The 16413-nt window shown below is 35.4% G+C and overlaps 1 protein-coding gene across 1 annotated transcript; it reads left to right on the top strand.

Moving 5' to 3' along the window:
- The first annotated feature begins 1473 nt into the window (after positions 1-1473).
- LOC127874119 (uncharacterized) lies at positions 1474-14712 on the top strand. Its single transcript, XM_052418254.1, has 6 exons — positions 1474-1540; positions 5886-6019; positions 7114-7249; positions 7535-7705; positions 13613-13727; positions 14083-14712. Exons 1-6 carry the CDS (start codon positions 1486-1488, stop codon positions 14558-14560), a joined length of 1089 nt encoding a protein of 362 aa, XP_052274214.1. The 5' UTR covers positions 1474-1485; the 3' UTR covers positions 14561-14712.
- The last annotated feature ends 1701 nt before the right edge of the window (positions 14713-16413 follow it).

Genomic DNA, 16413 nt, shown 5'->3' with positions numbered 1-16413 from the left:
AGGAAAAAAATCAACTACTTTGATAAATAATACTTAATAAATTTGTTCAACACCGAGCAAATCACGTTTTGAATTCAGAAGAGAAGTATGATTCGACCGCAATATAATATGTACATACAAAATATTAAAACGCTGGGACATACGTTTTAGAGAAGAGGTTATTTATTATATTACTCTATACAATTATATGTTTAAATAATTTTACTTCCGTTTCGTGGCAAGTTTGACCCCCATCTCAGACATTGTTGTTTCGGATAATATACACGATGTGTATATACAACTCTGTAGGCGTGACATCTTACAATACAAGTCTGTTTCTACATGGGTTACTAACCAAAGCAGTTATATTGTTAAGTATTTTAATCGCTATGTGTTTTAACTGTTGAACTTATTTTTATTATATGATAACTGTATTAGAAAATTCATTAAAATAAACTAACTCATTCATGTGTAGTTGGTCTGCAAAGCTTGCATAACCTGGGTGCAGTATCAACGGGGTTTACATTCGGGCTGGACGGAATGTACACACATCGTTGAGAAAGTATGTTTTGCAAATATCTCAAGTTAATAAAATACATTTGGAAAAATCTGTCGTGCATGAACGACAGTTTACCTTGCATTTCGTGCCGATATCTTACGATTTACGAATAATTCATTGAATGCGGCTGAAATCGATGCCAAAATCTTTTACGTTGCTTGCAGAACAACCCGCAAATATTTGACTAAGAACAAAGGCTTATTAAATAAAGTTATTCTAATATATTTTGACATTGCCATAATTAGCATCAAAAATGTATTGTATGCACTAGCTAAAACTCAAAAAGTTATTTGAAGAAAAGCACTACCTGCCGTTGTGTTTACATCCATTAACTTCAAAGTGTGAACTCTGCAAAGTCACGTGATCCTAAATCCTGTTTAATAGCTCTTCTAGGACAGCTTATGGTGAACATGATTGTTGAGAATTGTATTATTGAAAATCCGACCACATTTAGTGTTTTGTAAAATTCACTGAAACTTTATTTATTACGTGAAACACGTGTGCCAAAATATGTAACATTGGTAAAGAGAAAGCGAAATATGTAATAGTATTATATAAAAGAAAGAGTCATCAATGCTTTCTTAACAACTCTGATTCATATTCATGTGAATCGTTGCGAAAAAAACTCTGTAAAATGTATTGTCAACTTCATCAGTTGACACTCAATGTAAATTTCTCTGTCGAAAAACATTCCTTTCCAACGCATTAATCGTTTTGATTTCTTCCCAAGTTGTGATTTAAATCATTGTGCAAGTCATCCTTTCTGTACATATCACACTTCATGGACTATCATATTGCGGAACATAACACTAATGTTTGCTGGTTTAGCCTGAAGTAAATATTTGCGGGAATACACGCTTTATTTACCGTTCTACTGCGTAGTTGGGCTAAGTTTACTTCCTCATTCAGTCTGACTAAATCTTTAGGGCCGTTAACAAAGAAGAATAATGTGCCTCTACAAACTTGTGTGTGTTTTCATACTTACTACTGCCACAGTTAAGGGTAAATACATTTTTTTATTTTTTAGTTTTATGTATGCACATATTCATATATCTGATTTTGTAAAAAGACGTAACTATGGAGTATCTTAAAGATAACAATTGTGTAACAATATGGTGGTTTAATCAAAAAGAATAATACTGTTTGTTAGCTTCTTTGATTTGCTACTGATGTGCGGGTGTGTATTTCTAAGTGTATGAGGTCCTTCCGCGTTTGGGGCTACAGTATGTGTGGACACTGAGATGTCCAAGCACCCTTTTTCTAATTAATGTACGAGTCTCACACAAGTTCGGGACGAATGTCAAAATATAACTGCTATGCCAAGCTATTTGAAGTTGTTAATGAAAAATATTAAAATGTGGTGTGGTATTTTATTATGGCTAGAAGCCGACGTACCCGTAGGAACCCTACCTGTTTGGTATGGTGTCCATCAACGTAATTCATATGTTTAAGAAAACGGGGTTTCAACCCCGGGGCTGATATGAGAAGACCATGTTCAAACCACGGTACTTACCAGACAGCCAATACGTCTTTGCTAATGACCATTAATCACCTTTAATAACGCTATACTAAAACCATAAACACATTCCTCGTTTATATGTTGACATATAATAATTTATTGATGCATAACCACACAGACTTAACAGTCAACTGTAGTTTGACGTATTCATTGTTAAACGTATATACTTGCGCATATTGGTTTTTACATGTTGGAGTTGTAATAATTATACATGTTGGAGTTGTAATAATTATGAATACAGTTTAATCGGTATACATCTTTAAATTACTGCAATTTCCTCTATATATGAGAAGTGACTAATTATCATCCTGACCCTATATCAGGACAAACTAGGCTTTATAGCAGTTATTCTATATCAGGTATGCATCAAGGAAGTGTTTTATCAAAGTGAATGGGCCTAAGTATCGTGATAAGAAAGTTGTGAACAAGTTTAAGTCATACCATGAAGCTTTACAAATTCAAAAAGCACTCGGCCAATGCTCGAGCAATTTCCGAAAGATAATTGATTAAGCATCACGTTAAATGTATGTTCAACAATACGTTATGCTCAATACAAACACATATACACAGTGTTACTATACAAAATTAAATAATCATCGTTCAAAGAAACTTATTTTCTTGCGCATTTAAATAATTTCAAAAATTAGTATAAGTTATAAGGATTTAACAAAGCACATCTTAAATGTCAGGGGCGTAGATAAACTCCAAACATTGGGGAGGCGGACGCAAGGTCTAGGCTCTGAAAAAAAATAACATTGTTAATGTAATACATTTTGTGTTAAATATTAATGATAAAAAAACATTATCTTGAAACAAGTAGTTTCGAGTAGTATGTGTATGTTGTGTTTTTTCTAAATTTCGTTTGTATTTAGATCGACGTTAGGTTCATAAAAGGTAAGAACGGTCGCAAATTAAAATTTAATACTAATATACATACCTCATCGTAGTGGAGCCATGTGAACGAGTCAAACCAACTAGATTGGAATGAACGCTGTTCTGGCTTTTTCTTCCCGCATGTACGCTTAGCAAACTTTCGAGACTGATAAGGAATACTCATATTGAGCATTTAACAATTACATATATGATATTGTTTCAATGATTTCAAATCAAATAATAACTGTTATACATAGAAAACAAATATATTTTCAATTAAATTAATGTTTTTTACGCGTATGTTTACTCAAAATTGTTTTAAGTGGCAGTTACCATTGAATTAAAGCGATCAATTAAAATTAAAAGAAATGCCTGTCCTGAATCAAAACACCGAGAGTGCAATCACGGAAAAGAACAATAAACCAATTAACGCAATGACATTTACCCAGGCCCTGGTTTATGCAACCTAACAAGGGATAATGACAAATCACTTTTGGCAACCTCGGAGCAGACGGAGAGGGGACACATGGCTTCTGCACTGACGGCGCGTGATTACAAAATACTGGTTTGGGGCGGCGATTTTTGGGGATTTTACGTTTTATTTATATAACGACGACTAGCCGAAATATTAGGGAGGCGGCCGCCTCCCCTACCTCTCCATTATCAACGCCCCTGAATGTTGATTTATTTTTATTCAAAGGTTAATTATGCGACATACGAAACACAACATGGGTGCGCCCTTATGAAGGAATCTCTCACAACCAAATGCTCATGATACTACCAATTAGTATGTTTTACAATGATACAAATACAATTTATTAACTCAAACAGACGACACGATTTTGCGTAATAAGTATTACAAATATTGCTTGTATTTGGCGTTTGTAGTCGGGGGCATTAAGGTGACACAGACCTGTATGAATACAACAATATATGTTGATAGAAGCAACACAAATAAAATACCACATACCATTTAATATGGCGTGCGTGGGGGGAGGGGTAATACATATAAAAAATTGTCAAGACTAAGCCCCTGTATAATGGGCTTTCAGTTTTAGGTTTCAATGTTAGATCAACATCAGTAAATATTCATAAATCGTTGCTGGTATACATATATAGACCTGACGCAGTTTACACTCATGGACAATAGTAATTAGCTGCAAACATTTTTAACTTACAATTCATCAGTTTACCAGTTGTATTTAATTATGTTAGTAGAGCATACGATTCGTTTGCATTAGAACAAAAAAGGCTTGGTTAGCAGAGTTTGCAGTTGTCGAAGATTCGTAACATTTTCACAGTTAGGAACTAGTAATTGTTTGCATAACTTCGGGAAACTACCAAACCTGTTGGTATATTATCCGTCTTGGTTGTACAACATAACTGTATTCGCAATTAATATTTGCATGTGAAAATCCTTAGAGTTTTTGATAACGGTATGGGGTTAACAAAACATTCGAGGTTTCATATATTTAATTCATGAAGTTCCATCAAAGATTTAATATTGCGTTTTTATAATATGAAACACTGTATGCTGGTTGTGTTGAATTATTCGATTGTATATCACGAATGGTTATAGGAAACACAATCACAGTTTCAAAGCGACGATTGAACATGCACTCGATTAATGAATTAAAGTGAGGTATTTGTTTAATCATTAGCCGTAAACAGCATATCAGTATTTTGATTGTAAGGTTAAGGAAAATGTATGAAGTTATACCCACGTTGTTGCAAATGATGGGCTTGTTGATTAATTTGTATGCATTCGTTGGTTTAAATAAGTTTGTTTTTACATAGCCTGCAGTCAACCACGCGGAAAGTAATTGGCATGGGTAGATTTCCTGTCGTAAATAAATTATATTTCATTATATTTGCACTCCAGTGAGATATACACAGATGATTTTTGTTAGTTTTGGTTAATTATCTATTTTAATTCACAACTGATAAGAGGAATCCGTGTTTTAAAAAGTTACCAAGCCGCGTTTAATACTTTTTATTCTCTATAAAAACAAGTTAAAAAATCCACTGAAAGCCGAGGCATTTTCTGTGTATTCAATGACGTTTTCGACATGTAGTAACATTTTAAATAAATATACTTGAGTTTTGCTTTCGCTGTGAAAACGACGTCATAACGCTTCTTTAGACAGTGGAAATTATTAATAACTGTCACTGTTATTTGTCAATGTTAAAACATTAAAACCGTGTTTAGCTTATTTAAAGACGTATAGTTTCTTTTTAAAAATTGTCAACCCAACAATGTCACACCCTAAATACGATACAGAAACCTTAAGCTAATAATATATGTAATAATAGACTAGAATATTCGAGAAATCGAGGTCATGACTCCGCAACTGCAGTTTAAAATAAGTGGCATACATAAGAATGAGTAAATTAGGCGCTTGTATACACAATTTAGTATGACGTTTATTAAACTAAATTATATAATTACACGTACGTTACATAATTATCGACGAATCCATCATCTCTCAAGCCTAGCTCAAGTCGCTTCCAAGTCAAAATGTATATACCAAATTCATTTTGCAACAATATACATATGTCAAAATGGTATATCAACTATTGCGGCTGGCGTTCGAGTATTCGGTGAGTTATACGTGTCATGACTATCGAGTTTCAGAATGCGACAGATAAGGTGAAAGACAACAAATAATATGAACACGAAAATAAAAGAAACAGTGTGTTTGTAATTAAAAGGCTAATATCATATAATTATAAGCATTACAATAAATGCCAAGCTTTATCTACGATTTCAACTGAGGCAAACGCATTGTGTGTTAACCAGTACTATCTGATGACTGTTTAAAGTTCAGACTCAATTATCGTTGACAATTATTATTCTGAACAGTGTCCGTGTATATTCACTTCTAGTGGCTAGGATTGTCTGGAAAAAATATAATATTACCATGGCAACTGTAAGCATTTTAACTTTGTTGGCAGGTATTGTTTACCTCGGATGTTATAAGGATAGCAGAGACAAACGTGTCCTCTCGATTAAGCTGCCCGACTCTGACAAAAACACACCAGAGGAGTGTGCACGTCGTTGCAGTCAATACAGATATGCTGGCGTGGAGGTTGGGTTTGTCTTGTATATATGTGTTGTGCAATACGGTTAGTCAACTTTTCGAAGATAATTGAACATATTATTAAAGGTTTTTAAGCATTTGCATTACATGCCTAAGTTCAAGAATTGATAATGCCTTATTTAGACACTATTGCTCAATCCACGCAGTTCTGATCACTAAGAAAATGCCATTGCAAAAGAAGAGTTAATAATTAGTTTTAATACCTTGAGCGCATCACCGTGTTATAATGAAATTAGTTGTTTGATACTCGCACGTGTTCACGAGTGGCGAAGGTTCTCACAAAATATATGTTGTGATTGTTGTTTAATAAACATTAATGCACAATTTGATTTTAGCAGATCGACAGGCGCGATCAAGAAATGATGTATTCATCAGCTGTTTATGTTTTAAATAGTTCAATATAATAATGAATGAAATGAAATGCTCGTTTATGATCTTTGCATTATAGTAACACCGCTTATTGAACTAGGTAATTGTATTAACGATATTTCTTGCACTCTTTAATTTCCCATATCTTTCGCGATACATCCACGTCATGGCTTGATGATAATGCATTCATCAGCTCGATTTTTTTCATTTAATTTGTGTTCACTTTAATACAAAACAATACCACAACACAAACCAGAAACCAGTTTAAAATGCAACTCCTGAATGAGTTGTTTCTCAACCCGTTGCATCATCCCGACTTTTTTTCGAGTAATAGTTAGTATTTCATAAGGTATGTATCGTTCATATTGTAAAATTCCGATCAAAGATTCACGTTTTACCAATTCAACTGACTGTGATATCAAGTGGCATACAATTTGATACAATATCGTAATGCACTGATTCAACTGATGGCTTAGAAATATCGATCGGAAATAAAAATATATAATAGCATAATTTAAAACTATACATGTCATATATATTTTATTAAGATGCGTGTTGAAGTTCAATGATCCATGTCGTGGTTATGAACGTTAAGTTTGAACGAAATGGAAGGTGATTATAACTAATGACTAAGTTAGGGCATGTCATAAATATCCTCAATTACAACTTACCGTATAGTATACATATGTTCCTTCAATAACGTTTCTATTCAGTTCAAGCGATTATGCTTCTGTGGTGATGTGCTGACCCAAACAAACCAGTTGGAAACGGAGTGTCGAGAAAAGTGTTCTGGAAACCGCAGCGAGATATGTGGCGATAGTTGGTGGATTAGCGTCTATACAAATTGGGGTAGCATACTATTAATGTTAATGCGTATTACATTTAATACAAGTACGCTGTGCACATGTTTTTTGTTTAAATCAATGTCTTGACAGTTTGACAAATCAGTACCTAATCCATGTGCTTATGAGAAACTATTTGGGAAATTAATAAGGAATTATTGGACCAATTATTGAAAGAGTCAATATTTATTTGTTCAATGTAAACTATTGTTCATGCACATAATAAGGTAGTCCAGTCTATTCTCATAGAATCTATGCGTCATAAGTGCCTCCCTTACGTTTTCCGTTACAGCATGTGGTCCACCGCCCGCAATTGCAAACGGAAATACAACGTTACACAATGGTACTAATGTGAGATACGGTTTAATTGCTGATGTACACTGTTCCCCGGGCTTCATCGGCAAACCTAACATAACGTGCTTTTCTAACACATCTTGGGAAATAACAACTTGTGAGCAATCAGGTTAGATTATAATCTTGTATATATTACGTTATTGTATTGTGTATTACATATGTTATGGTATTTTCAGGATGTAAATTATGTCCACATTAATTACGTATTACAATTCAATACATTGAGGTCTAACTATAAATTGTATCGTTGAGTTATTTGACATTTGAGACTAGATTGTGTAAACACAGTCGTGTACAACTAATTCAATATGATGCTTATGGAACCTGTTCATATATAATTATTAGATTATGAATAAATAACAATAAGGAACACATTGTATTATAATACACCGGATTAACTGAAATACATATAAATTTATGTTACTTCAGTTTAAAACACCATATACCATTAGTTTAATAGGAAATTATGAAGAGATTGTAAAGCAAAAATATTTCAACATTGGATATGTTGCTTTTGCTTGAAGTAAAACCTAAAAGCCTCCCCACACATAGACGAATCCATATGACGAAGCCTGGCGAAAAGGGTAAATTTATGAATTCTAGCGAATTCTTACCGCAATTGTTTGAAAATGTGTTGCATTGTGTAATATTATAACGAAAGGTGAACGTAGAGGAACTATTTGGTGCGAATGATTTACGAAGTTTGACGAACAGTTACTGCAATTCGCTAGAAAGCGTTAGGTCGCGCAAATAATATTCGTTCTTTCGGTTAGCGATTAGGAGCTACTAAAAGCGTAAAGATACAAATGTAAGCGCAACCTTGCGCATAATTGCGCATACCGCCGAATATTTCCGAAACGGTGTTTCTGCATCCGGGTGTTTTGATATAGACTAACTTTTTTCTGACTCGACTATGCATGTTGATTATACATGAAGTCTTTTTCACTAAAGATTTTGCGTAAATTTCGTGTCTTACATTTACTATTACTTCCCTTTATAAGGCCAATACAAAAACAACAATACTCTTTATTAATTCATTCCACTACTATGTTACACTTTATTTCAATCTTTAATGTGGCACCATCATGTCTTGCTATGGCACACATCCCGCTGGAGAGTTGACCCAGTGCTTCAGAGTGTTTCTCACAATCTTGCCTTTTTTGATTGCTGTGTTGTGGCCCCTGATATTGACATTCCTGGTATCCTCCAAGTTGCGACCTCTTCTCCATTCCCCAGAAACCAGATCGCCTCTTCTATCACCATGGTCAATCAGTGCATTCTGCATGGTGGAGTACCTGATCCTCATCAAGTTGTGGCATGTCTCTACAATCAGCCTTACTGTGGATGGGCTGTGGTTCATCTTTGTGAGAAGTATCTGAAATTACAGATTGCCAGTATTGTTATGTGTTAACATTTATTTTATAAATGAAATTGTGTTTTGGAAAAGGGTATTGCAGTAAACTTCCGCTATTAGGACCACTTCGAAGATTTACAAGAGCACCGCCTTGCGGGTGCAGACCGCTCATCTATTTTCTTTTTAAAGGTGAAGGGACTCTCAATTTCAATCACAAAGGATGGAGGGGTGGAGTGAAGAGGGGTGTATAGTGTGGGGGTGTGGACATTTATTATATTATCTTCCAAAAATGCGAAATAAAATGCACAAAAAAATATTTATTTTTTTCGGGGGGGGGGGGGGTGGGGGTGGGTGGGTGCAGGGGATTCTTGGGTGCGATGGTTGGACGGTATATCAAAAATAAAATAATACAAATAAATATTTGTGTTTTTTAACCGTTTAAAAAAAATTGGAGGGGGTTTGTGAGGGTGTGCTGGTCATTTGTGAGATGATTTAAAAAAAATGGGGGGGGGGGATTCGGGGGGGGGGGAGGGCACGGGGGATGGTTTGGGTTGAGTCTATTGTGGTATCTCAGGTAAGAGTAGTTTTGTCAAAGTATCAATCAAATCTAATCATAAATAAAGAAGTTATGCCAATTTTAGCAAAATTTAATAATTTGACCTTGAGAGTCAAGGTCAGTCAAAGGTCAAGGTAAAATTCAACTTGCCAGGTACAGTAACCTTATGATAGCATGAAAGTATTTGAAGTTTGAAAGCAATAGCCTTGATACTTTAGAAGTAAAGTGGATCGAAACACAACATTTAACCATATATTCAAAGTTACTAAGTCAAAAATGGGCCATAACTCCGTAAAAATGACAACCAGAGTTATGCAACTTGTCCTTTCACTGTACCCTTATGATAGTTTGCTAGTGTTCCAAGTATGAAAGCAATATCTATGATACTTTAGGGGTAAAGTGGACCAAAACACAAAACTTTACCAAATTTTCAATTTTCTAAGTATAAAGGGCCCATAATTCCGTCCAGATGCCAGTCAGAGTTACATAACTTTGCCTACACAGTCCCCTTATGATGGTTAATAAGTGTTGCAAGTATGAAAGCAATAGCTTTGATACTGTAGGAATAAAGTGGACCTAAACACAAAACTTAACCAAATTTTCAATTTTCTAAGTATAAAAAGGGCACATAATTTTGTCAAAATGCCAGTCAGAGTAACATTACTTTGCCTGCACAGTCCCCTTATGATAGTTAGTATGTGTTGCAAGTATGAAAGCAATAGCTTTGATACTTAAGGAATAAAATGGACCTAAACACAAAACTTAACCAAAATTTTCAATTTTCTAAGTATAAAAATGGCTCATAATTCTGTCAAAATGCACGCCAGAGTTATCTTACTTTGCCTGCCCAGTCCCCTAATGATAGTAAGTAAGTGTACCAAGATTGAATGCAATAGCATTATTACTTTCTGAGAAAAGTGGACCTAAACGCAAAACTTAACCGGACGCCAACGCCGACGTAGACGCCGACGCCGACGCCATGGTGATGACAATAGCTCATTTTTTTTTCTAAAAATAGATGAGCTAAAAACAATATGCGTTTTTTGACAATATTCAAGTCCCAAATGGTTCATTTATGAAGAAAAATGGTCCGATAGTAAGACCACTTCGCTATTGAGACCACTATTTTGCCTGGTCTTAATAGCGGAACTTTACTGTACCTGGAATCGGTTGGCCAAAATCCCAAATGCATTTTCTGATACTCCCCTAGCCCTGGATAACCGGTAGTTCAGGATGCTTTCGTCTCTTGTCAAGACTCTATGTCCATAGGGTTTCTGCATGCTCTCGCTGAGGCTGAAAGCGACATCTCCAACCAAGAAATAGGGCGTGTCGACGGTGTCATTTGGAAAGGGCTGTGGGTCTGGAAATCCAATGGAACCATCCTGCACCATCTAAAGGAATTCTGATTCATTATAAATCTTGGCATCTCCACTTGAACCGTATCCTGAAAATACAAAAGGATAAGAAAATGTCAGTATACATCTCTATATTGAAAACAGCACTAAATGTATATACATGTAGTTTATGCAATTACAACATACTGCAGTTAAATTTATGTAGACTAATACTCACAACCCAGATCACAACATACGAACTTGAAGTCCGAGTCGACAATGGCCAGTAAGATGATGCTGAAGAATCCCTTATAATTATAATATAAGGAACCAGAGCTGGCAGGCTTTCTGATAGCTATGTGCGTGCCATCAATAGCAGCAACTCACTTTGGAAAGTTCCAATTCTTGAGGAAACCATCAGCCAGTTGTCTCCATTCTTCAGGTGTGGAGGGGGCTGTCATAACCTCATCAACATATTCTTCACATATAGCATGACACACGTCTCTGACCACTACAGATAGGGTATTCTTAGCGACCCGCCAGGAATACTGCATGTCTGAGTACTTGACACCAGAAACTAGGTGACGTAACGTGGCAGCTAATTTTAGCCCTGGATCCAAGGGTTTCCTGTACCGAGTGTGTTCCTTCCAAAAATTGTATCGTACATTTTAGTAGGCATGCGGAGGAATTTTCTTAAATGTTCCAGGATCTTCACTTCTGAGCTCAACCATGAGCTGATCATAGATGCCAAATTGGCGTCGCCTCCCGGAATGCAGTCCTGGTCTTCCCCAGATATTACGTGCTCTGGCTCCTCTTCTCCACCTTAGTCGGCCTCTGAGAAAGCGGTGTATGTTAAGTTGTTGCTGGACTACTTCTTGATTGGCCATAGCAGCAACATACTGCAGTTTCAGGCGTTGTATATCTTCCATTTGACGAAGAAATAATGATACCTTCAACATTATATATATGAAATATAGGCATATGTCTGCATAAGCTACTAAAACAATCATGAACGCTATTATTCGGATGGATTCGCATAGATTTGCCTATCGTTGTTACCCTTCGGATTGATTCGTATACGAGCGTATACCGTTCGTTTTTTTAACGTTAACTTATCGTTATAAATCGCTTAAATGCGTCGGATTCAATTCGCTACAATACGCAAATCCTCGCTATAGTTCGCAAACGTTCGCAAGCTATCGCAAAGATTTGTTTTCGGATCGTCCTCTTTCGCTTGATATGCAAATCAAATAATCATGATATGCAAATTAACTTAGAGCTGCGACCTCTAACGCCAGTTGACGAACGCTATGCGAAGACTTTCCGATCGGCTAACGTATTGAAACGAATTTTAACGAACGATAGACGAAACTTTTATTCGCCAACAATTTTTGAACATGTTTAAAATTTTACGACGAACAGAACTAATCGTAACGGACGCAAAAGCTCACAAACACACCCATACGAACACCACCAACGATGTGCAACGTACATATACTAATGAGAACGAATTTTGCTGAAATCTTATTCGCCAGTACACGCAAGTTGACGTCGAGAGACTTTCGCCTATGTGTGAGGAGGCCTTTAAAGCAATACGTTTATATATCGGAAAAACACACATTTCGGCGTTAAACCGTGTATATACTCGAAATATATTTAGTATGTTTTGTTCGCACCCGTTGAACTTTGTAGCATCTTGTAGCACATCATCGAAGGGGCGCAGTGTGACAGTTTTTCTTGGGACACAATAACATGCGTGATCGTTGCGTTTTGGCAAAGCACATTTTGCACTATTCATTTTACACGGTGTACTTAACATATCAAAAGATGACGTTAACTAAAATGGGTTAAAGGCAATTTAATATCAGGTTGCTGATTGACTGTTTCAACGGAAATACGAAGACACTGAGTTAATTTGTTCAAAATGAAAGTTCATTTATGATCTTTTAACTGGGGCATTGACTCATACACACATACAATGTTAATTATTATTCTGAAAAATGAATACAAGAGGCTACACAATTCCTAGAAAAAAAGGACTAGTAACCAAAATGCAAAATTCATATACTTTGAAACATCAAGCGCATTTTGCATTGTTTAAACTTGACTATTTTTGCTTTGTGTCAACACTAGAAACGTAGTATAGAATGTACCTTTCTGTTAATACACAGTACGAAGGTTTTATGCATGTTTGTTCTGCAAACAAAATTATTAAAACATAACGCAATATGACATTAATATTACAAGTATGTTTACTTAAACAGCGATGACAACAAGGACGTCTTTGTGTAAGGACAGGTGAATACATGTAGATACATATGAGAGCAAACTGCTGGTTGTAAAGTGAAGATTTATACAAAAATATACAATATATATCCACATGTGTTCAGTGCATAGATGTCTCACGATAATAATAAATGTATACTTAATTGTGATTATTGTTGTTATGAAATGTTGCATGATTATTCGGGTTTAATTAAGTGTATGATCCATGTTCTTGCTGTTTGTTCTTCTTTTGAATGTGTGTTTGTTTTTATGCTTACCACACACAGTCCAAACAAAGTATTGTACAACACACAATATACATATTACTTAATTTAATTCCTGAAATGTTAATACATTTATGATGGTAATATAGTGCCTTATAAGCCGACAAAATTTAGTAAATTTATTTTGCTGAAGCTCCTAAATGTGGAAAAGAAATACAATAATGCTTATGAAATTTGTGGAAATCTACCTAAACATATACACTAACTAATTTTATACTCGCAGGAACTGGCAACAAGTCTACAGAAAGCACAACAGCTATTGGTGTATATATCGGTGTGGCAATTGGAATACTGTGCACGGTCGGAGCAGTAGTTGTCATGATTGTACTATGGAGAAGGTATTGCGTTATATTTGACAATATTCTTTGCATGTCAATTTATAATAGGTTAATCACACACTGTAAATGACGCTTCCTTAGAAAGGAATAATAAATACGAAACAAAGGTTAACGATGCCACGCCCGATAAGGCACTTAAGAGTTGCATGTACTGTATAACTGTAATTTAACGTTTTGGCAATGCCGTTCTATAAATGTGTTTAATTATAATATATGATACTAAATTTTTTGCGTAATACTTGTTTTAAATATAAGTTTTACACGTGTAACATGTATTTATATTTCATTCAGAAACAAATGATACAATTTATTTTAAACGATAGTAATTCGCATAATTTGAATTTCACTATTTTAGAGGTGTTCTGGCGTGCACAAATGGGACAAATACTGAGACAACTTATACAACTAATACCGGATCACTCGCGATTTCAAGCAGATCGTATGGTGATACCGTTGAAACACCTAACTATTTCATACTAGAAAAACACGCGCAATCAGTGGAGGACGCTGTCGGTCATTATAACACAGCAGATGAACCAAACAAGGACAATCGTGATACCGATAATTATAATTCAATCGACGATGAACCTTATCATATTGCGAAAGATGACAACGATGACTATGACTACACAACCAATGTCGTTAGCACCGGCCCTAATAGCAGGAAGCCGGACACTGTATATAACAAACTCAAGAAAGACCGACCCGGAGACTACGATCACGTAGGACGAGACGGGCATAACGTATCCCAATCAGGCAACGACTATGATACAACGGCTTTGACGCGCAGGAACGACGGGGACAGCGACTATAATCATATCCCCCACCCTTGAAATAAAACTTTTGCACATGGGAGTGGAATAAACGACAATTAACACGTAGAGTATGATGTTATCAATAAAAAAATATCAGACTTACCCAGGCGATACCGTGGATTATGCTTTCGTCAAAGTTTAGAAAGGGAATAACTAAATACGTAATTGAATTTTGGCAAAACATTTAAAGGTTATTGGCATTGCCTGTATGAATTGTGTTACTCAATCACCTAATACATATCTTACTATATATAGTTACACATTTGTTCAGTTTTTCATGCCATTATCACCATTGTGGGGTCATTATAAATAATCAGCCCTCACGCTCAGAATGTGTGTGCGTGACGTTCAACTGGAAAAATGTTGTCCACATTCAGTCTTAGCAACAAATCAACGAAATAATCAATCATAATTTGATTTTTTAATGACAGGTAGCATGCAATTTGGATAATACAAATATCGATTGAAACTGAAACCCTGCTTCACCTTAGATTGATGCCTCAATTTGAGCTTTAACAAGATTCATCAAACAGCAAAATTAAAAAAGTAAAAGACACACTTACCTCTATGACAACTTTGATCCGATGCTTATTAAAATATAAAAAAAAACAATGTGTTATCCGCTTTCTGTTATTCTATCCGTTTATCTATATTTATTTTGAATCACACTTTTTTTAAAGATTGTAGCGAATGCTAACCACTGTCACCAAAAACACGATTTACAAAATCGAATGACTTGTCGGAGCGATTACAAGAATTTTATCAAAGCTTCGAATTATGCACGACAAATGCACAATCAGAAATACGTTTTTGTTTTCGTTCGATGGTTCAAAAACTTTTCACGTCCGAATAGTTTCAACTGTTGTTTTTGTCACAGAAATTACGTCACAGAAATACGTCATAAATTGCGTAATCAATTGAATGAAAATAAAAGTACGGAAAGCTGGTTCGAAAATAAATTTTAGAGAAAAAACATAACAAAGATAAACAAATCAAAGTAAGATATAATATATAAACGTTAATACACCTCGGGCCGTTATGCTCCCTGTGGGCTGGTTAACACTGCCCGGCTCGACTCAGCCATCTATTATTCTCTAAATACAACGCTTGCTAATGTTCGCGAAGTACAATTTTACAGCACGGCGGCCAATATGGCCGCCACGACAAGAAAACGTGACTGCTCTAATCGATTGTCATACTAAGACTATCGTTTAAGAAAAATGAAAAAAATCAAAACTGACCAAACAGGCTTTATTAATTTTCTGATTGGCTATTATAAATATGTCTGTAGACCGACACTGTTATGTTCCGATTCAATGAAGCGGTCGGCAGGTGCTAGACAGAAATTATCTTATTTTACCATGTCAACGAATATGTTGATGGCTTTTAAAGAGAAGTATATTCGGACTGTTTTTCATAACTAATCTTGTTTTAAATCTTTAAGTTTATACATATACACTCCAGGAAACCCGATACCTGGTGAGCAGCGTAATACCAATCGAGCAGCGCTGTGTATTTTCGCATGAACTAATATAGGGTAAGTAAATTGGAAAAATTAAATAATGTCAAAGTCCGATTTGAAACAACTGTGAATTAACACTGATAACAAAGGTATTGGCCTACATGTAGAACAAATCCTGACAAATGTTCTTAAAAAATGAGCGAAATGTGGCGCCCTGAAGTAGAAGATCGGGCAAAATGGGCCATGTTCAGGCATTTAGGGGAGATAAATTGCTTTTATTTGCAAGCCCTTACAATAATTAAATGATTTATACAAAATTACACATTTCTGCCATAACCTCTCTGCAGGGTTTTTCCAGAAAACTATTTTTTGTAGAGAAAACGGCGTTTTTTATGACCATGTTGGGAAA

The sequence above is a fragment of the Dreissena polymorpha genome, chromosome 3, assembly GCF_020536995.1.
Source record: "Dreissena polymorpha isolate Duluth1 chromosome 3, UMN_Dpol_1.0, whole genome shotgun sequence".
Classification (NCBI taxonomy): Eukaryota; Metazoa; Mollusca; class Bivalvia; order Myida; family Dreissenidae; genus Dreissena; species Dreissena polymorpha.
The sequence above is the reverse complement of the archived record's forward strand: the minus strand, read 5'-3'. Positions and strand labels throughout refer to the sequence as shown.